The following is a 23,469-nucleotide window of genomic DNA, read 5'->3' as shown; positions in this document are numbered from 1 at the left end:
AATTGTTCCTATACCGTTTGAACTATCAATAGGGTATTAGGCATCAAAATTTGGATATTTATAGAAGAGGAATAATAATCCATTCCTTGTCAAGTGGGACTTGTACCACTTTTCTGTTTTTATAATACGTGAAGAGTGAGGAAATAAAAGGATAATTCTGTTATAACACATCCCTAAACATGTAACAGGGAAGGTCGATAGGGTTAATAGTCGAGGGAAGTAGAAATAATTAGTGCTTCCAAGCTGCACTAGAGAATAAAAGAAAAAAGAAAAAAAGGCATACCTGGTGCACGAGGCTCCAATGCGGGGGGTCGATAACTCCACAGCCTTACCCCGAAAATGTTAAGGGGCTGTTTCGACCACTTGACCACCAGGTCGCAACATTCATACCTAGCCACTAGACCAAGTTGCACTAGTGAATATCATGATATTCCCGGGCCAGGGGTCTCAGCAGCCTATGGGACTCAAGCTAGATATAGATGAGGTCTTTTGGCATCATTCTTGCTAAGCATTGTGCATTTTTGCTTTTTTTCGTTCTTCCTATCAATGGCTATTTGTTGGGAGTATGGGTAGCATGTACAAACTCACGCGTATGCCATTAAAAATCGTTTTTTTGGTTGTGTAGTTTTCTATGAGCTATAGCTATTGGCATACTACTTTATACCTTCATCTATCTATCTATCTATCTATCTAATATATATATATATATAATCTTACGGTTCAGGCTAGAATGTAATGCCCCAAATTTTGGAACCTTAGAATAGATATCTTTTTTGTGTTATTTTCTAGACTTGGTTAATTATTTAAAGTTAGGCTTATTTAATTACTTAATGAGTTAGTGATGGGGACATCAATCCAAGTTTTAGGGTTTACCAAAGGAGGCGACATAGAGAACCATCCAGCCTGGGCTCTATTTGGCTGGATGGATGAAGATCAGATTGGGGCCCACCTTTGGAGAGCCACGTAGGAACTCAAACAACTGTCTATGGGCCCCACTAGCAGTCAACCCAAGGAGGAGTTTATTTTCTTTTTTCTTTCATTAGGAGGTAAATCTATTTTAATTAAGTAGTATTCTTATTTCCCTAAGAGGGTAGGACTCCTTACCTATTTAGCATATTTTGTTTCTTTTATTCCTTTTATTTGTTTCCTAAAGTATTAGAACTCTTTTATTTAGCAGATTCTGTTTGGATTTTTTTTTTCTTAGAGTTTATTTTATAAATACATTGTAAGGCCGATGGCCAGATTTTTCAATGAATGAATAAGAAGAAAGAAAGCAGAATTGTGAATGACACAAAGCTCTGTTCTCCCCTCCCCCAACGTGATTCTCTGTTCTCTTTTCTCATCAGCGATGGGCTTTCTTCCTCTTCTCTCTATCGGCAGTTAAGGTAAGCTGTTCCCCCCCCCCCCCTTCTTCCTCTATTCTTTCACTTCTGGTTTTTCTTTTCTTCTCTTGTATCTCCCCAAACAAGAAACCCCTGCCTGTTGTTACTAAGATATATAATACAGACTTCTATTCGTAACCCCCCTCACCCCAGTTACATGCTTAATCTCTGCAGCCTTCCTTTCTTGGTTTCTTACATTTAACCTTTGTGATATTCCTGCATATGAACAATAACTGATTTCTTTTCAATACTTGACTGCAAACTGAGGACTGGGCATAGTATTTATTACTGTTAAGAACACTGAAATGCATGCACCCCTTTGGTACTTTATTATGACTTGTTCCCACCCCCATATTGCTTGATCTAGTTCTGTTAAGTCAATGCTATTGCCTAGGAACTTTATTGTTTATTGCTTCTATGGTTTTCTTGGTTTTAAAACTTGAATTTAAATCATTTGTGCTGCTGTTCAATCTTACTGACTACCCACATTTAGAGTTCAGTCCATGATTATTGTGGTAAAGATAGCCAACCTATATAGGGGCCTTATTGCCTAGGGTTTCCCCTATTCACTATCACTGTTTACATGTCTTGTCTTTTGAGATCCAATCTCTGTCACAATTTGTCCATAGTTGAGTCTGAGCTAAAAGAGTGTTATCTTAGGTTAGAAGATACCCTCTTTTCCTTCGTTTGGCGGGGCCAAATACCATTGGATGCTATTCCCACCAGAAACACATTCTTGAGAGGGAAATTTCTGACCTTAGGATCGAGAGGGCCAACTACCTATCTCAATTGGAGATTCTAAGTAGGCCTTGAGTCTTTGTTGGCAACCACACCTTGGCTGCCCTCTTTCTTTATGTCCACCTGTAGTGGTAGAGCATACCAAAACATCTCTGAACCTCCTAGTACCACCGTTCATCCGGATCAATGGGCAAGAGTCCTCCAACAGAACGAAGAGTTTCTAGGAAACCTTCAAACTGAATTAGTTGCCAGTAGGACTGAACGAGAAACATTGTTGGCTAATAGGGAAGCACAGGCTATTCGTCTCTAGACCCTTACCACTAGGCTTGCCGCCCTTGAGACAAATGCCCTAAACTCAGATGGACGGTAAGACCACTATACCTTAGGCACTGGACCTAGAACAAGAGTCCCTAACCTTGAGATAGAGAACGATGACAACCACACTGATGGTTATAACCGGATAGGGGATAATTTTCTAGGCACAGGGCGTGATAGAGGTCGGGGTAGGGGTCGAGGACCCAAGGCACCATACCCAATATGGAGATGATGAGGGTTATGAGCATTATGATAGGGGTTTTGATGTCAGGCGAATGATTAAGGTAGATGCCCCCAGATTGATGCTAGGATCCTCCTAGATTGGATTAAGCAGATGGATAGGTACTTTGAGTTTTATGATATGCTCGAGGAAGTCTGCTACAGATTTGCTAAGTTCAAGCTTATCGGAGCCGCCCAGGACTTTTGGATAGGCCTAGAGTACCAACAGGCCAACCTAGGACTTGAGCCAATCACAACATGGGTAGAAATGCAGGAGAGGCTCAAGAGGGAATTCTTCCCTATCACCTATAGGCTACAGTTGTTGAATGACATGAATACCCTAAGGCAAGGAAAACTGACTGTGACCGAATACATGAGCAAGTTCAATGAGTTGAAAATTAGAAGCCATATTAGGGAGGATGTTGAGCAGACACTGTCTAGATTCCTTACTGGGCTCAACTCTGAAATCTAGTCATGTATGGCACCCCACCTAGTGCGAGATGAACTTTCAAGCTGGGGAGTCCCACTTTAGGAAACCACCCCAAGGCTCAACTGGATTCCGAAAACCCCCTACTGCACCACAACAACAATTGAACAATAGGGGCAAAGGAATCTTGGGAGAAGCACCCAAGAGTAGTGGGCAACAACAATGCTTCAAGTGTAGAGGGTATGGTCACTTCTCCAGAGAGTGCCCTAACAGGAACCTCTATGTGGGGGAGCAGACTCCTGAAGAAGGTGACCAAAAGGGTTTTCAGGACCATGAGTATGAGGACCATAAACCAGATGAGACCATATCTGATGAGGATGCTAAGGAGGCCGGTGACCTCAAGCTCGGTATTGTGCAATGTATGGTCTCACAACCAAGGAGTAGCGATGATTAGCGGCGAACTAATATTTTCATCACTTACACATGTTATCAGGGCAAGAACTACCGCGTTACCATAGACAGCAGGAGTTACATGAATGTGGTCACCAAGAGCGTTGTCACTCGAATGGGCCACGAACCTGAACCCCACCCCAAGCCTTATAAGGTTGCCTGGGTAGATCAATCCACCATCCCCGTTAGTTTGAGGTGTCTAGTTCCCCTACACTTTGTAAGATATGAGGATCGAGTATGGTGTGATGTCTTAGAGATGGATGTTGCCCATATCATCCTCAGTAGACCTTGGTTATATGACCGGGATGTCACCAATTATGGGAAGTCTAACACCTGTGTCTTTGAGTTCCAAGGGAAGAAGATTAGGCTGACCCCCCAGTACCCCTAAGGAATTAAGGGTTCCAAAACACAAGGGAAGTACATCCAAACACACCCCCACCAAAACACTCAACATTTTAAATCAACAACAATTTAAGGAGAGTGTCTAGAGTCAGGGGTGATTTATGCTCTAGTTGCCATACAGAGTAATACCGATAAGTCACGCTTATTCATTAAGGCTCCTAGAGAATTACAACCCTTGTTGAAGAAATTTGAGAGGTTATTCCCTAAGGAACTACCTGATGAGTTACCGCCTATGTGTGCCATCCAGCACATTATTGACTTAGTTCCAGGGTCCTCTCTCCCGAACTTACCCCATTACCGAATGAATCCCAAAGAACACGCTGAACTCAAATGGCAAGTGGATGAACTGTTACAGAAGGGATTCATTAGGGAAAGCCTTAGCCCGTGTGCTATACTTTCCTTGCTCACGCTAAAGAAAGATGGCACCTGACGTATGTGTGTTGATAGTAGGGCCATCAATAATATCACCATCAAATATAGGTTCCCTATCCCTAGACTTGATGACATGTTGGATATGATGGCCAACTCTTCGATCTTTTCGAAGAGTGATCTCAAGAGCGGGTACCACCAGATTAGAGTTAGGCCTCGAGATGAGTGAAAAACAGCCTTCAAGATGAAGGATGGCCTCTTTGAGTGGTTAGTCATGCCTTTTGGCTTGTCAAATGCACCTAGCATCTTCATGAGGATAATGAATCAAGTGCTCCAACCATTCATTGGCAAGTTCCTAGTGGTTTACTTTGATGACATCCTCATCTATAGTAAGACCCCGTCTTCCCACTTGGATCACTTACAGAAGGTTTTTCATGTGCTTTTACAAGAGAAACTCTATGTCAACCTCAAGAAGTGCACCTTCATGAGTGATCAAGTCATCTTCCTAGGATTTTTTGTGTCAACTCAGGGAGTATCTGTAGACCCTGAGAAAGTGAGAGCGATTATAGAGTGGCCTGAGCCAACTAATGTCGATGAGGTACGAAGCTTTTATGGCTTAGCCACTTTCTACAGGAGGTTTATCTACCGGTTTAGTTCCATTATGTCTCCTATCACTGATTACATGAAAAATAAAGAGTTTCAATGGACTAAGAGTGCTACGAAGGCCTTCAATGAGATTAAAAAGCTTATGACTGAAGCTCCAGTCCTGCACCTCCCGGATTTCTCTAAGGTCTTCGAAGTGAATTGCGATGCATCTGGTATTGGAATAGGTGGTGTTCTAGGACAAGAGGGCCACCCTGTTGCCTATTTTAGTGAGAAACTTAATGAAGCTAGGCAACAATATTCCACATACGACAAAGAATTCTATGCGGTTGTCTAATTATTGCACTATTGGTGACATTACCTTTTACCGCAAGAATTCGTGCTATTCTCTAACCACCAGGCTCTGAGATACCTGAGTGCCCAAAAGAAACTTAACTAGAGACATGCCAAGTGAGTTGAGTTTCTCCAAGAGTGCACTTTTGTACTCAAGCACAGACTTGGTGTCGAGAACACTGCTGCAGATGCACTGAGCCGGGTGAATATGTTCCTCAGTCGCACCAATGCTAGGAGTCGGGCTAATGTGTTACTCCAGGCAATGAGTGTAGAGGTTGTAGGGTTCGAGCGAGTCAAGGACCAATACCCCACCTGTCCTGATTTTAGTGAGCCATTCACTTCCTTGAGTGAAGGCAACTCGATCAACTGCTCGGACTACCTACTTAGGGAGGGTTTCCTTTTTAAAGGTAGCAAGTTGTGCATTCCCAGGACCTCACTTCGAGATTTCTTGATCTGGGAATTGCACGCTGGGGGCATCATTGGCCATTTCAGTCGAGATAAGACCATCACCCTCGTTAAGGTCCGATTCTTTTGGCCATGACTGAAGAGGGATGTTGCTAGAGTTGTGAGTTAGTGTAGGACATGCCAAACTGCCAAACAACAAAAGTAGAATACTGGTTTATACACTCCCCTACCTGTTCCCTATGCCTCGTGGCAAGGCCTTAGCATAGATTTCGTGCTTGGTATGCCAAAAACTTCGAGAGACCATGATTCTGTTTATGTGGTTGTAGATCGCTTTTCGAAGATGGCCCAGTTCATTCCATGCTCTAAGACCTCTAATGCATCTATAGTAGCCAAACTTTTCTTTAATGAGATTGTCAAGTACCATGGGTTACCCCTCACTATAGTGTCCGATAGGGATGTTAAGTTCACCAGCCATTTTTGGACCCTATGGCGGATGATGGGTACTAAGCTTCGTTTCTCCTCTGCCTTCCACCCTCAAACTGATGGCCAGATCGAGGTTGTCAATAGGAGTCTGGGAAATTTGTTACGTTACCTCATAGGAGAGCACCTTACTAGTTGGGATCGAGTCCTCACCCAAGCCGAGTTTGCGTATAATTGTTCTAAGAACCGAACCACTGGTCTGTCACCCTTTGAGGTTTATTTAGGTTACTAACCTTGAACCCCCATAGACCTTGTCCCTATTGTGTCTAACTCTAGAACTTCCCCGCTAGCCGAGTCCTTTGCACAGTACATACATGATTTACATACAGACATAAAACGATGGATAACACTGAGCAATGGTCAGTATAAGTCTAGGGTAGATGTGCATCGGCAACTACAAGAATTTCAAGAAGGCGATATGGTGATGGTCAGAATCAAGCTGCAACAATTTGTCAAAGGGAAAGCGAGCAAACTACATGCTCGTAGTGCTGGTCCTTTCAAGGTTCTCAAACGAGTAGGTACCAATGCTTATGTCCTTGATTTTCCAGTCGATATGGGAATCTGCAATGTTTTTAATGTAGAGGACCTTGTCCCCTTCCACTGCACATCTACTGTTGTTTCCTTTTACCCAGATGACCTTGAGAATTTCCCTTTTGTATTCAATGACACTGTTGATAATGCCTCTTCCCTTCCCCCTACCTCCATACCACCTATACCTAAAATTGCCAAGAGGGCTGAAGTGGTCGAGGGAATCCTTGACGAGAAAGTTATATCCACAAGAGAGGGAGGTTCACGAGAGTTCTTGGTCAAATGGAGAGGGCATCCCGAGATTGATAGTACATGGATCACTATGGAGGAGCTTCAAAAGCTCAACCCGGACATGCTTGAGCATCATATGAGTTTTAATTCACCGGGGGTGAATTCTTTCAAGCCGGGGAGAGTTGATGGGACACCAGTCCAAGTTTTAGGGTTTACCAAAGGAGGCGACACAGAGAACCATCTAGCCTGGGCTTTATTTGGCTGGAGGGATGAAGTTCAGATTGGGGCCCACCTTTGGATAGCCACGCAAGAACTTAAACAGCTGTATATGGGCCCCACTAGCATTCAACGCAAGGAGGAGTTTATTTTCTTTTTTCTTTCATTAGGAAGTAAATCTATTTTAATTAAGTAGTATTCTTATTTCCCTAAGAGGGTAGGACTCCTTACCTATTTAGCAGATTCTGTTTCTTTTATCCCTTTTATTTGTTTCCTAAAGTATTAGAACTCTTTTATTTAGCAGATTCTGTTTGGATTTTTTTTTTTCTTAGAGTTTATTTTATAAATACATTGTAAGGCCGATGGCCAGATTTTTGAATGAATGAATAAGAAGAAAGAAAGCAGAATTGTGAATGACGCAAAGCTCTGTTCTCCCCTCCCCCAATGTGATTCTCTGTTCTCTTTTCTCATCAGCAATGGGATTTCTTCCTCTTCTCTCTATCGGCAGTTAAGGTGAGCTGTTCCCCCCCCCCTCTCTTCTTCCTCTATTCTTTGACTTCTGGTTTTTCTTTTCTTCTCTTGTATCTCCCCAAACCAGAAACCCTTGCCTGCTGTTACTAAGTTATATAATACAGACTTCTATTCGTACCCCCCTCACCCCAGTTACATGCTTAATCCCTGCAGCCTTCCTTTCTTGGTTGCTTATATTTAACCTTTGTGATATTCCTGCATATGAACAGTAAATGATTTCTGTTCAATACTTGACTGCAAACTGAGGACTGGGCATAGTATTTATTACTGTTAAGAAGATTGAAATGCATGCACCCCTTTGGTACTTTATTATGACTTGTTCCCACCCCCATATTGCTTGATCGAGTTCTGTTAAGTCAATGCTATTGCCTAGGAACTTTATTGTTTATTGCTTCTAAGGTTTTCTTGGTTTTAAAACTTGCATTTAAATCATTTGTGCTGATTTTCAATCTTACTGACTACCCACACTCAGAGTTCAGTCCATGATTATTGTGGTTAAGATAGCCACCCTATATAGGAGCCTTACTGCCTAGGGTTTCCCCTACATCAGTTAGCCTAGTGGTTAGTACCTTGACTATCTAGAGGTCCTAGGTTCAATCTTGTTAGTAGTGTAAGTAAGGGGGTTTTTATTTAAATTATTTCTTTTCTTTTATTTTAAAACATTCTTCTCTTTCAAATTGTTGTGGACCCCACCCTTGCAGACAAACCGTGGGAGTGTGGGAGAGAGAAAAAGAGGGGGAATAGAAGAAAGGGCGTGGTCTATAAAGAAAGAAATAAAGAAAGAAGGAAAGAAAGAAAGAAAGAGGGGATTTGGTGCATACTTCTCTCCTCACACCAGGTAATGAAGCTTCCTCTTATTTTATAGTTTAAATTGTTGGTTTTGCTGGTTCTTCTTTTGGGACAGGGGTCTTATCCTATGTTGTAGATGCTGGTTTCTTCATATGGGATCAAATCTAATATTCTTTTTGGGACCCAATATAGGACCCAAATCAAATGCCCAGTATTTAAGGTTTTTGGGACTCTTTTTTAATTGTTTTTAGTGTTAGGGTTTTCTTGGGACCCAAACCGTGTGACCCAAATCTAGGACTTAGATTCAATTCATAGGGGCCAAGTATAATATTCTTTATGGGACCCAAATCTGGGACGAGATAGTCATTAATATAGGATATTACTAATTTCAGATTGTGACCTCCTGGACACTTGGGACTCAAAAGGGAAATAACACTTTTGCAAACGGAGGTAAGTGGAATTGTAGTAAGTATACACCACAGTGTTGTCTGCATGAGATGATTTTAATGGCCTGTTGAATGTTGTAATTGAGCTATATTCATATGTGGTGTATGCTATGTCATATGTGCTAGATATTAAATTATACTGAAAAGGGATCCTGAGTCAACGTGGATGTCGTTTTAAGCACTCTTTAAAATATCTTGATTGGTGTTTTTATTATTGTGACTAAATGTGGTTTTGTGAGAGAGCGAACCTATGAAAGTGTGAGAGGGCAAGTGGATTGCTCCGTACCGGACCAGAGAGGGGTGTCCCGTTGAGCCGCGGGACTTATACCCACTGTGCATAGTGGTGTATATTTAGTCATAGAGGGGGTGACAACAGTGTGATTGTATAATCGTGTGATTTGCAGGGGCCAAGTTTCCCTCTCATATCCCGGAATGGTAGCATCTCAATTCCCCCAATTCCGGCTAAGTGTGAAAATGGGATTTTTGCAAATGGTTATGTTTAAACATAAAGATAATTTTGAAAATAAAAGTAATCGTTTTTAATCATTGTATGTGGTTTGTTGTTTCTGTGTTGTTCCCTTATTACATTCTATCCTACTGGGTTGTAAGCTCACTCCATTAAATATGACATTTTAGGAGTAGATTTGTGGTACGAGATGCAGCATATTCGAGGGTGACCTAAAGCTTTCTATTAGTTATTTTACTTTAGTAGATGATTGTAGTAGGATGCTGTTTCATGTAAACTCTGACAAAGTTTTTTTTTTATTTATTTTTTTTTTTTTTTTTTTTTTATTTTTTATTTTTTATTTTGGGAATACACCTTAGATTGCCACCAATAGGTATGATTTGGGATATTTTATCGTAGTTGTTTTATTTTATTGACACTTGAATTTTTTTGAGTTCTCATATGTCTGGTTTTTGGTGAAGTTTTTGGATCATTTGATCATTGCCTGACAGGGCTGTACCCTTACCAATATCTGGGTTTGGATCATGACATAGAAAAAAAAAAAAAAAGAGCAAATAATCGAATCAGCCGAAATCATTTTCAGCGCAGCAAACAGGTTATCATTGTTTAGTCAGGTAATGTTTTGATCTTCTTTCAGATTCCTTTTTATCTTTTTTCTCAAGCTATGTAGGATTCAATTGGTCATACAATCAGAACATGGTATTGACTCTTAGATAGGAGGATATTGACCTGATATCCACTGCCTTTGGGATTAACAATATAGTCATCAAACTCACCATCAATGGGGGTCCAAAGCCTGCATAGCAGAAGAAGAAGAATGCCAAAATTCAGTTTCAGTTGAAGATAATGCATTTTTTTAAGTTGTAACTAAAGCAATGAAGTCACTACCTCACTATTTTCTACTCAATTTTAGGAGCCAGAATACAATATTTATCCTGACTTAATAGTAAAGTATTACTCATGCATTAAAATCATTAGCTAATTAATTGAAACAGAGTTCTTTCAATATGATCACTAGACTATAAAAAATATATATGCAGGCAGAGTTTAAACAAAAAAATTGAATAACTGAAATATATATGGAAAGCAGGCATGTATGGAACACCTTTGGCTTAGAAATTTTTCTCCAAAAAGAAAAAAAAAGAAAGAATAATATGACATCTTCATTCACCTGTGTACAATGTTAAGAAGATTGTAGCAACACTCAACTGCAGCTCCATGTAGTGTCCCTCTTTTATCCCCAACAATCACCCTTAGTGCACGTGCATCATAAATATTCCTGATGCCAACATCTTTACGTTTCATCTATTTATTAAGAATGATCAAAGAGAATAGAAAGTACTTTAGTTTAATGGAAAAAAGCATTGACATCACAGCAAGGTTTTTATTCAATGAAATTCCACCCCAAAATTATTAATTGTGTAAATATTGAAGGTAAGGCATGCCACATTTTCCATCAAGTAATTCAAGTGGTTAAAGGACAATACCCAGAAATAAAATAAATAAAATACACATTTTACAATTCAAAACATAAATATATGAATTTCTCAAACAGTAGTAGTATATACAACAATATATCTTAAATACTTCCAATTTTTGTCAAAATGATCCCTGATATAAACTTCTAACTAAAAGATCCAATGTTTGAGTTAATCTTTATTTTCACCATATAAATAGTAGTTTGAAAACTGAAGGAACTTCTCAAGTATGCTAAAAAAAACTCATCTATAGAAAAGCCTTGAAGAAATCCTTTGATCATAAAAGCTATATCAAGGCAATGATTCCTGATTGACCCCCTAAGCCTATGAGAGAAGCTCCCTCAAAACCTCTTATGTCCGTCACCTTTCCAGCAGTGCCTCTGGCTAGAAATTCTCCTACCTCCACTCCTTCCTCTCCCTTTCCCAATCCCTCGCCCTCCAGCGTTAACCCTTCCCCTACCTCTCCTCCTCCCTCTGCCAAGACCTGGGCCTTTGTAGCCAATTCCTCCCACAACCCCTCCAGAGATGGCCATCTCTTGTTCTTCGTCCCCCCTCAGTAGTCGACGATTTGAAGGTTGACCTGTGCCCTTCAGGCCTTCTTGAGCCTGAAATTGCTAAGTGGAAGTTCCATTTGATCAGGCACTTCTTGGAGAGTAGACCCCCTTTCAACATCGTCAAGTCCTCTTTGTCCAAAACAATGGCGAGCGCACAGCCAGTCTTCTATGTTCATGCTGCACAATGGAGTTTTCATTTTCAACTTCTCCATGGAATAAGATAAACAGAAAGCCCTTAAAGGAGGACCTTGGCTAAAAGATAAAAAGCCTATCTTCTTGAGACAGTGGATCAGTATACCATCTTCAACAAAATCGAGTTCAAATCCATCCCAATCTAGGTGGCCTTGCCAAACCTTCCTCGTCATTTTTGGTGCCCTCAAGGTCTTAGCATTGTGGGTTCTACCATTGGCAAGACCTTATTTTGTGATCAGAGAACTAAAATCATGGATCGGCTTGCTAATGCGCGAATTTGTGTAGAAATCTCTGCAGATGAAGCTCCTCCCTCTGTTGTTACCATCATGAATTCTGAAGGTTTTTCCTTTGAGCAACAAGTACGTTATGAATGGCTCCCTCCTCATTGTGAGATTTGCAAATCCTTTGGACATCTTTCCAAAGCTTGTGCCCCCAATCCTCCTATACAAATACCGTCTCTCCTTCTCCTAGATCGCCAATTGCTGAATCTATCCCTGCAAATGGTCCGAGTGCCTCCCTGGCTAGAAATAATAATATGCATGGTCATTCTCCCTCTCCAACCCATCATCGTGGTCGGAAAAAGCTCTGACACTGGCGTAGACACAACCGAATCCCCATGGCTGTCCCTCAACCTGATGATGAAGACAACCCTTTGTCCACTAGGCCAACTTCACATGATCCAAAGGACTACGACCCCTTTTCCGTTAGGCACAATCGCTTTAGCCTCCTACTATCTGCCTCAGATGCTGATGATGGTGACCTTTCTTGTTCTGAGGATGACGGCTCTGTTGCCTCGCTAAAACCCTATGCCCTTGCACTTGTGAACCCTATGGCCTCTGCACCCTTCGCTACTTCACTGCCTCACCCTCTCCCTTTTGCAGCTACAACTTTGATAAACCGTTCCATCGACTTATCCTCTACCCCACTCGACACATCATCCATCCTCCTTGTTGTGGACCCCACCACTCACCCTCACCCTCTTCCCAGCAACACTCATAACCTCTATTAACCACCTTCGGTTCGGCCTTCCACCTTCACTGATCCGACCTACCTTACCGCCTTTGTAAACCACTTTCAGCCCGATGCCTCCTTAAGCCCCAATTCGAGTCATATCATTGGGTTTGTCTACCCGTTCGGACCTCCCTACCCAACCATTCACCTCCTCTGACCATCCCTTCCTTGCGGGCCTCCTCCCAATGCCCTCGACTGCTTCTCGCTTACCCAGTTCTCTGCCTTCTCTCCCTGGTTTCGCTACTCCTGCTATGGCGAGCCTTATCAACTTTCCCTCTACTTCCTCCACCTTGGAAGGTGCCCCACTAGTTCTCTGGTCTGCACAGGTCCATCTTGTGCCCCTTGCCCTTGGTCGTGCTGCCTCTTTGGTTCTCCTTCCTGCTCTCTCAACACTAATGCCTGCCTCCTCTATTGCCCTCCTGTTCGAACATGTTCTCGCTCCTCCCTCACCTGCCCACTTGCCAGTCTCCACCTTAGAAGGTGCTTTGCCCTCCCACAACATCGTTTCTGCTACCGCCACTATTGCTACCTCTCAGAATTTTGAGCAAGGATCCTTTTGTCCCTTAAAGGATTCCTCCCCTCCCTCTGCTGCTGCCTCTGTGACCTTGTCTCCCGCTCTCCTTGTGTCTTACCCTCTTGCTCTAGGCTCACTGCCCCTGGTAGAAACCTTAAAAGGTTCTTCATCGCCTCTCGGGTCCTCTTAGGCCCCTCTTAAGAATCATATTGCCTCTGATCATTCGGCTGCTCTGGGCTCCCTCCCCCAGAATGAAACCTTGGAAAGTTCCTGATGAGCACATTTATGTGTGTAATCTAGTAGTAAAACATACATTTTACATATTTAGAATGGAGCTACCTTGGGTTTTACTCTCTTTTTGCAGGTTTTATATTTTCAAGGCCTTAAGGACTATCGGGCGCTATATCTCCAATTTTACATATAAAGAGGTCCTATTTCTTTCCATGGTTGCGAAGAGGACAAAATTCTGAGTAACATGGACTGTTGCATTAAAAGTACACATCCGTTTAGTCACCTGTACAAGTGATTATTCTTTCGTGTCAGAAAAAGAATAATGGATCAGAACTGAACCAAGATGCAGAACCAGCCCGTCTGCAATTGTCCCGGGGGTACAAAGAATATTCCAAAAGCCAACAAGCATCTAAGGACCACACCCTTAAGTGATTGAAAATTCATTTTTGGTAAGAACAACTACCTAGCGTAGTTGGTGAGTTGTGGTGTGCAAAAATCCCTACCTCACCAGGAGGTCTCAAGTTCGAACCTCTTGACTGCCATTTTTTGGAGGTTTTTTTGGGAATATTTTCTCTCCTACTCATCACTTAAAGGAGGTCGGCCAAGAGGGTTGTGCACAAGTTGTAAGAAGAGAGAAAATAGAGAGAAAAAATATGAAAGAAAAAAGGAAAAAAAAAAAGAAAAATGCAAGGGCATGGATGGAACTTCCTAATAAAACAAAATATTGTCCAAATCGATCTAATCAAGGGAAGAAAATCATCCAAGAGGGGGGCTTTGCGCAAGATTGAAGAAGAAAGAAAATAAAGAGAAAAAAAAAGAAAGAAAAATCGTGGGAACCTTCTACTTCCTATCTCATTTTCTCTTCTCTCTCCTCCCTCCACCTCACCATAAAATCGTGTAAGGGTATCCACCCTTGGACGTCCTCCTCTCTCTCTTATTCCCTATAAAAGGGAGTCCACTAAACCCTAAGGGGTTGTCCCTCTTTTGCTCTCTTTTTCTCTAATTTTTAGTTGTGCTCTCCTTCTAGTTCTAGTTCTGGTTCTTCTTAGTTTTTCTTACTTTAAACACTTTTGTAATTGGTTTTATTTAATGAATGCAATGTTTTTTTTATTTTTATGGTTCATGTTATTCAAGTTATTTATAGGTGTAATAATTTTAATGGTAATTTATAGCACCACCCCCTGGAGAATGCCATAATTATAAGAACACCCCCTCTATTTCACCAAATTAGACTCAGACCCCCTGTTGTCAATTGCTGTTAAGTGATGAATTAAAATGACCATTATACCCTAGTGATTTTTACCAAATCCTCTTCATTAGACCGTGAAGGGATTGCTCCGATGGATGGAGGAATCAAGGGTTTGGAGGTTCCGGAGATCGGCGAGAGAAGTTGGTATCTCGCCTGAAATGAAATTCTTGCTTATGGCGAAGAATCAAAAGTTCTTCAGCTGAGATAAGGTTTGAGGAAGAGAACACATGATTTTGCCAAGAACAATGGAGAGCTCTACAAGAGCTGAGAACTTTCCGGTTGCAGGGTCGACACGGCCACTAAGACCAGGAGAACCAGCTCTGCGATCACCAAGGTTTAAAGAGAACATATCAAAGTGAAAGTAATTAAAGAAAGATGTTGTTTGGTTGTACCTGATCTGATCATAGTGATATAACCGACCAACGCGTCTCAAGAGAATGTGAATCTTAGCACAGCGGCAACTACAATGACCAGGCCTCGTTGGTGCATGTTAGTGTGAATTGTAAGATGAGAAAGTTCTTTCAGAGCCTATAAACTGATTTTCATGGTAAGGCCGGTGCTGTTAGTGAAAATCTGCAAGTAATTTCTCCAGATATTTGTTAATAGATTGATGATTGGAGGGGTTTCTTTTGGATTTCGTTGACGATCTTTGCATCCGCATTCGATCTTCTTCACCGCTGATCGATCTTTATAATTCTAAGTTAACATTTCTCCATCTTAAATTTTTTTTTTCAATTCTAATTCCTCTAGTTTGTGGGTTGAATCTGGTTTAAGGCTATCTAAAACGGTGAAGTCAATGATCTGATGTGTTATCTTTCAGCAAAAATTTAATTTCAGAATTTTTGCTTTACCCTTTTGACTGTATTTCAATGTTCTGGTGCATATTTTAAGCAATTACGGAATTTTTTTTTCCCACCAAATTTTGTTTATTGGAAAGCTCTCGTTTTCGAATCTGAATGGGATTCTTGGGTTTTCTCGTTTTCTAACTTTACCTTCATTTTTTCTCAGAATTTTCTTCTGGTTTAGAGGTATCTAATTCTTGAAAAAATTTTAAAAGAAAGTTACGATTGGCCTCCCTCTTTAAAGGTATTGGAAATATTATGAGAATTCATCAGTAGCAGATATCAATGCTTTCTTGAAAACTATATCTTTATTGTTCTGTTTCCTTCTTATTACAAATGGATTTGAATCGTTTGATACGTTTTCTTCATATTTAATAAGGGCATTTTGGTATTTAACATAAAATATAGTTGCTGGCATCAGCAAATAATGTATATTCCTTAATAATGAGTAACGGTAGGGGGTCTGAGTCTAATTTGGTGAAACAGAGGGGGTGTTCTTATAATTGTGGCATTCTCCAGGGGGTGGCGCTATAAATTACCTTAATTTTAATTTCTAGTTCTAGGCTTAGTTCTAGGTGACAAGAACAAGCTATGGAGCATGTCTTTCAAGTTCAATTTTTTCTCTTCAGATTTGTCTTTCACTAGTACTAGAAATTTCAGATTTGGTTTATTCCAGATCTGGTTTTTAGTACTAGTAGTATTTCAAATCTCAATCAAGTTTTCAAGTTCAAGTCTTGAAGTAGGCTTCTACAATAGTCTTCTCACCCCCTCTCATTCCCTCTTCTTACTACCCTTTCATTCTTAAATTAGGTGTTAAATTTTCAGTTTTACATTATTGCTCTCCCTTTCCCCCAAGGTTCATGGTTAGATTATGCGTTGGCTTTGCCCCTCTCTAGCCATTGAACCATCCTTTTATTTTGATTATTTATATTGTATCCCTTCACCTAAAGCCAAGTAGAAAAGCCCTTGTAAGAGTACTCTCTGGTCAAGTAGGGAAGCTCATATTATTTATGGTGCATCCCTCCAATTAAGTAGAGACACCTACTTGTGTGCCTCTCTCTAGTTTTTTCCCCTTTTTATTTTATTTATTTACTTTTCAGCACTTTTTATTTCAGCACTTTTACTTTCAGTTATTTGCTTTTAATTGCGTGGTTTGAGTATTTAAATTCCTAGATGACGAATGGTTAGGATTAGATGTGAATGGTTAGGTCGCTCAATTTTTATTGCAATTTCAATTCTAATTTCCCTAGATGTGTTGGTTAGGACGTTTTTAAATGCATATGTTTTAGGGCAGTAGTTAGAATTAGATCACAATCATTAATTTGTGCACTTTCGCATTACTAGAAGAAGCCTAAAATAAAGTGGCTGCTCTCTTTGTGTTCGACCCGTTAGCTACACTGATCCGTACACTTACAGTCATTTTTAAATCTCAAACAGTTCCCCATCGGCTCTCGGGTCCTCTTAGGTCCCTCCTGAGAACATTATTGTTGGTCTGGGCCTCCCACTGGCTCTGCCCCTATAATCAACCATGCCCTATTCGACACTCTGTCGGGCTCCGTCGAAACAATTCCCACATCTTCCAGGGCTGCAAAGAAAGGCGTTGTGTTTCCCTCTGTTACTGTCACTGCGGATATGCCCCTGAAAAAACCCAGATCCACTCGATCATCGGCTCTCTCCAAAGGAACTACTTATTCAGCTTCGACCCCCTCACCTTCCTTATCCTCTCCCCTTAAGGAATATCATCGAAGGCATAAAACCCCTTCCGTCTATTTTGTTCGGGACATGCATCATCTCCGCTCCTTCAAGCAATTGATGCCCTAACCCCCCCGCTTCTAAATGATCCCTTGGACCACTTAGAATGTGTGACCTCAATTGTCCCGCAAGGCATGCTTTTATCCGCTCCTCTACAAAATCCTCCCATGCATCCCTCTGTTTCCTTCTTGAAACCCGTGCCCTTGAGAACAATACCCTCGACATTACCTCTTCTATTACTCCTTCCTGGTCCTTTATCTATAATTATGCTCATTGTCCTAACGGGCGTATTTGGGATCTCTGGAATCCCCTTCTTCTTAATGTCTTTGTCATCTCCTCCTCTTCCCAAGCCATCTGCCTATCCATTTTTCCTCCCAATCTAGCTTTTCCCCTTGCTTCCTCACTACCATCTATGCTCTTAATAAAGCTCCAAATCGACTCTCCCTCTGGTCTGATCTATGTGACATTATTGCTTCTATTGCCCACCACCCTTGGGGACCAGCTAGAGACTTTAATGTTGTCAAAGCCAGCCATGAGAAGGTCAGGGGCATTCCCATCGACCTCCCTTTGGTTCAAGCTTTTAACGACTATATCAATGATATTTTCTTGAATGACCTAAGATGGTCTGGTGCCAAGTTCAATTAGCAAAACCTTAAGAGTGGTTCTGCTAGGGTTGCCTATAAGCTCGATCGGGTTCTTATCAATGAGGCTTGGCCCTCCTCTCCTTTCTCTCATACTTGCTTCGACCTTTTGTAATGCCCAAAATTTTGAAACCTTAGAATATATATCTTTTTATGTTATTTTCTAAGCTTGCTTAAATTATTAAAGTTAGGCTTTAATTAATGACTTAATGAGTTAGCCTAGCGGTTGGTACCTTGACTATCTAGAGGTACTAGGTTCAAGTCTAGTTAGTAGTAAGTAATAGGGATTTTATTTAATTGAATTCTTTTTCTTTTATTTTTTAAGATCATTTTATTTTAATTATGGTAGACCCCACCCCATTTAGACATAACCGTGGGAGTGGGGAGATGAGAAAACCGTGGAGTATAGGAGAGAGAGAGAAAAAGAGGCATTGGAAGAGGAAAAGAGAGAGACGTTGGAAGAGGAAAAGAAGAGAGGAAAAGAGGGGAAAGAGAAGAGATCCGTGGGAGTGTAGGGGAAGAGAGAGAGAGACATGAGTGAGGAGAGAAGGATAGAAGGAGAAAGAGAGACAGGGGGTAGAGAGAGACGTGAAAGAGGGAGAAAGGAGAGATAGAGAGACGTGAGAGGGGGCAAAGAGAGACATAGAGAAAGGAGTGGGCTATAAAAAGAAGGGAAAAAATAAAGAAAGAAGGGAAGAAAGCAGAATCATGAGAGAGAGAAAGAAATATAAGAAAGAAAGAAAGAAAGAAAGGGAGAGGGGGGGATTTTGGTACCTACTTCTCTATTTTTCTGCTTACTCCAGGGAAGCTTCCTCTTATCCTTAGCTTAAATTTTTGGTTCTGTTGGTTTTTCTTTGGTGACTCAATATGGGTCTTATCCTAAGTTGCAGATGTTGGTTTCTTTATATGAATATTCTTTTTGGGACCCAATATGGGACCAAAATGATTTGGTTTTAGGGTTTTTGGGACCATTATTGTTTTTAGGGTTTTGTTTTAGGGTTAAGGTTTTCTTAGAACCTATTAGGGTTTTTCTTGGGACCCAAATCTAATATTATTTTATATCAAGGTATAGGATTCAATTCATAGGGACCACATATAATATTCTTTATGGGACCCAAATCTTGGGCGAGATAGTAATTAATACATGCTATTAGTAATTTTAGATTGGGACCTCTTGGACACTTGGGACTCAAAGGGGAGGTAACACTTTTGCAAACGGAGGTAAGTGGATTATAGTGGGATTACACCACAGGTGTGTGGTTTGATTGTATGATGTGATGTTTGGTGTGCTTGTATCGTTGATATGTATTGACTTATACCTTTTGAATTGTGTTTATACGTGACATGAGTTTATGGGAGTAATTAATATGTGACTATTAGTGTGATGTATATTGATGTTGATTCTTACATGGAGATTTTACCTATGTTTCTGTTTTAAAGAAAGTGATTTGATGAAAGGTGATTTTTGTGAGTGTGAAAAGAGACAGTGTGTGAAGGTAAATAGACTACTCCATATCAGACCAGAGAGGGGTGTTCAGTTGAGCCGTGGGACTTATACCCACTATGCATAGTGGTGTATATTTAGTCACAGAGTGGTGACGACAGTGTGATTGTGGGGGCCGCGTTTCACTCTTGTATTATGGGCGGTTGTAGCTTATTTCCCTCAATGTCGGCTAAAGTGTGATAAAAGGGGTATTTTTAAATGATCGTGTTTTATTAAAAGTGGTTTGAGAAACCAAAACTGCTTGTTTTAACTGTTGTTTCTGGTTGATTGTTGCCTTGTGATATGTTCTTACTATTTTCCCTTATTGAGTTGTGAGCTTAATCCATTATTTTAACATCATAGATATTTGAGATAAAGATATGATGGAAGCGGATCTCGAGGACGACCTGAAGCTTTCTATTAATTTATTTTTCTTTAGTAGATGATTGTAGTAGGCTGCTGTTTCATGTAAACTCCGGCAAAGTGTTTTTTTTTTTTTTTTTTTTTTTTATTTTGGGATCACACCTTAGATTGCCACTAGTAGGTATCATTTTGGGATATTTATATTTGAGTTACTTTATTTTGTCGACACTTGAATTGTTATGAGCTCTCATATGCTTGATTTTTTGTGAATGTTTTGGATCATTTGATCATTGCCCACGAGGGTTATACCCTTACCTGTATCTGGGTTTGGGTCATAACAGCTCCCTGACATCTTTGACCATTCTCATATTTCTCTTCGTGTCCACACCCACCTTCCTTTGGTCCCAAGCCTTTTAAATTCTTTGGCATGTGGTCCCTACACAATATTTCCTTCCTATAGTCTAGGAAGCATGGGAAATCCTTGTTTATGCTTACTCCACTCCCCTCATTGCCTTTGTGAAGAAGCTCAAGAATTTTAAATCTGCTCTCAAGAACTGAAACTCCAATTCCTTTGGAAACATCTCCTCCAGAGTCTCTTCTGGAAGAGATAAACTTGATGTTGTAGCCTGACTATGGAAAATTTTACAGATAAGGATATGTTTGCCTACCATGCGGGATGCACCACCATCCAGCCGCATCAGCACTGGCACCAACACCGGCACCAGCGTTGGCACTAGCAGCAGCACCGGCACCGGCACCGGCACCAGCACCAGCACCAGCACCAACACCGGCATAACACAGCACTGGCACTAGCATTGGCACCGGCATTACAATCTGCTCCATAGGGATCCTCTTCGAGTGATGTAGATCAAGCTGTCAAAAGAAGAGTTCAACGCTGGCCCAATTTTGGTGCAGTTTCATATATCGAACCAGCCTTATTTTTCTCTAATCGGACAGCCAACCTGTTGTTACTGTTCATACAGGTACTGTTCACGTGAACAGTACCTTTGGGTCCAATATTGACAGCTGGCTTGGGAAAGATGCTGCCAGCACTTGTTAGGATGTTAGATATTAGTTTATATTTTTATTTATTTGTTTTATCTTGGCAAGCAAGCTTTGTAACTTAGGAAGATTTGTTTCTTTTTTCAACTTGTTTCCTATTTGGCTAGCTTAGTGGTCAAGTAATTTAGTAGTTTCCTTTTTATATGTGAGGCAAGGTAATTAGAATTTATTTCTTAAGTCAATTTAGAGAGTTAGAATCAGTCCATTAGTTTCCTTTTTTGTTATTTCTTAGCTCATTGATCATGCTTAGTAAACTTACATTACCCTTCTCTTGACTCTGACCAATCTCCCCCTCCCTGAACCTCCCGTAACCATGTCCAACTGAACCATGCCCCCTTCTCCTTCGACAGCCCCCCATCTGCTCTAACCTAGACCCTGTAGATTCCATCTCCTCCCCCCTTCCTTCACCACCAGCTCCTCCTTCTCTTAGCAGGCCTTGGAACACTGTAGCCAGCTCCACCCCTACTGCAACCAATTCCTCCCCTTCCTCCTTGCCTCCCTCCGCCGGCCACTCCCTAGCCTTTCTACCCACCTTCTTCTCTTAACTCCACCCCTGTCGGGCTCTATCCACTGGGGCTCCTTGACTCCGAAATCCTTTGCTGAAGCAACTACGTCATACGCTCCTTCATTGGCAGTCGTCCCCACTTTCCCTCAGTTAAAACCTCTCTCACTAAGCAATGAAAGCCTTCGGGTACTCTCTCAGCCTTTGTTCTTGAAAATGGTACCTTTATTTTTTATTTCTCCTCCCCTTTGGATAAGTCCTTTGCCTTAGACGATGGCTCCTGGTTCGTTAGAAAGAAGCCAATCTTCCTGCGACAATGGGATCAACACACCTCCTTCAGTTGTTCAACCCTCTCCTCCATTCCCCTGTGGATTTCTCCTCCCAACCTCCCACTTCACTTTTAGTGACCCATCGGTTTGAGCATGATCGGATCCATCATCGGAAAGCCACTTTACTCCAACAAGAGGACAAAGATAATGGACAAATTGTCCTTTGCCAGAATTTGCATTGAGGTCCAAGCAAACCAGACGCCCCCCTCCTCTGTGATTGTGATTGACAGTGAAGGTCACTCCTTAACCCAAGATGTGAGATATGACTAGAGGCCTCCATCATGTACTCTCTGCAACTACTTCGGTCACTTTACAGATTCCTGCGGAAAAAATTCTTCTTCAAAGGGTATTCATGCGCCACCAGTGATGAATACTTCTCTTCCGATGCATTCAAATGGCGCTGAGTTCTCAGTTCAAAGAAAAAGAAAAACAAATAAGAAGATCAACTCTATCATCGTCTTTGAAAATTAGAGCATCCCTGAGCTCAGTCGCCCCTCGTCAAAAATCATGACCACTGCAAATGTCTCCGAGAAAAACCTTGCTTGATTCCTCAAATTTGCTAGCAACCGTTGGAAAGAACCGATTCTCAGATCTCGAGAATCTTGATGGTGATGGGTCTGATCCCTCCATTCTGCCTTCTTTTGGGTTGCCGCCTTCCTCCTTTGCTGTTCCAAAATTTTCGATTGTTGCCCCTGCTTCTTCCCTACCACCCATACTACCCATTCCCGAAGGTTTCCCTCTTTGTGCTACGCAAGCCTCCTCATCCTTTATCCCTTGTACCCTGACTCCTCCTTCTGACTTGCCTTTTAATTCTTTGAAAAACCCCCTAAACTGGGTTCATCCTATTACCCCCCTTAAATTATTTCTCTCGGTCCAGCTACTAAATACTTTCTCAAAATTCCCCAAAGACCATCCATCCCCTTTACCTGAGGAATCTGTACAACCAACCCTGCCATCTCTTCGCACCATCTCACTCACCCGACCACCTGGCCCATTTTTGCTCCACCTTGGCTGACCCACTTATTGCACCCATTAACACTTAACCTCCATCCACTGTTCCAGCCTTGAACCTGAATCCGCCTCCTCCCTTACCCGCCACCTACTACCTGATCCACGATGTCTCTCCCCTCCGTGACTTCTGGTTGCACTTCCTCGGAATCCTGATTGCCTGCAACCTCTTCATCGAAATTCCCAAAATGCTCCCTTGGGCCCCTGCCCCCCATTGGTCTCCCTCTTGCCAACCTTGGAAGGTCTCTCCATCACCACCGGTCCTCCTACCATCGCTACTTCGCTGTAAGCTGGTGGGCTCCACCCCTCTAAGACCATGGCCCCTTTGGAAGCCCTTTCCTTTGGGACCTTGGTCTTGATGGAGTCCACTACCCTTATCGTCGACCTTGTCTTGGGAGGCAAACCCTCCGTCTATGGATCTCTGGCCTTGGAAGGCCCCAACCGAGCAGGCTCCGCTAACACTTCAGACACTACTTCCTATACTTACACTATGGCCATTGCCCATGGACTTCCTATCCCAAACCCCATAGTTTTTAAGGCGGTAAGGCGATGGAGGCGTTTGAGGGTCTTTCAGAGCGCCTTAGCGATAAGGTGGGCATAAAGCGTCGCCTTAGCGATAAGGTGGGCATAAAGCGTCGCCTTATCAACTAAAGCATTCTTGTATAATTTTTTTATAAAACCAATCTATTTGGCTCAAATCCTATTTGAATCCTATTACTCATATGTTAAATAAATATTAAATGTTCATGTTCATACCAATGTAAGATATTCATAAAGAAAAACAAATCAATAAAGTGAATAAACTAAGTTCATCTTCATCAATCATCAATCATTAATCATCCTAACATATTAACATATAATATAAATACATAATTATGAAACAAAATTATAAATATAAAGAAAAGAAGAAAAAAAATACAAGTATTTA

General features: G+C 41.4%; 1 protein-coding gene across 5 annotated transcripts in view; it reads right to left on the bottom strand.

Annotated features, from left to right (window-relative positions):
* LOC122059842 overlaps window positions 1-23,469 on the bottom strand; it is a 127,834-nt gene that overhangs the window by 27,631 nt on the left and 76,734 nt on the right. For all 5 annotated transcript variants that reach the window (XM_042622879.1, XM_042622880.1, XM_042622878.1 and 2 more), the window contains 2 exons: window positions 10,502-10,635; window positions 10,060-10,126 (listed from right to left, as the gene is read on the bottom strand). In XM_042622879.1, coding sequence (XP_042478813.1) covers window positions 10,060-10,126; window positions 10,502-10,635 — 201 coding nt within the window. The remainder of the gene's footprint in view (window positions 1-10,059; window positions 10,127-10,501; window positions 10,636-23,469) is intronic.

Source organism: Macadamia integrifolia, chromosome 13, assembly GCF_013358625.1.
Source record: "Macadamia integrifolia cultivar HAES 741 chromosome 13, SCU_Mint_v3, whole genome shotgun sequence".
NCBI classification, from domain to species: Eukaryota; Viridiplantae; Streptophyta; class Magnoliopsida; order Proteales; family Proteaceae; genus Macadamia; species Macadamia integrifolia.
Note: the sequence above shows the minus strand (reverse complement) of the source record. Positions and strands in the feature narration are given on the sequence as shown.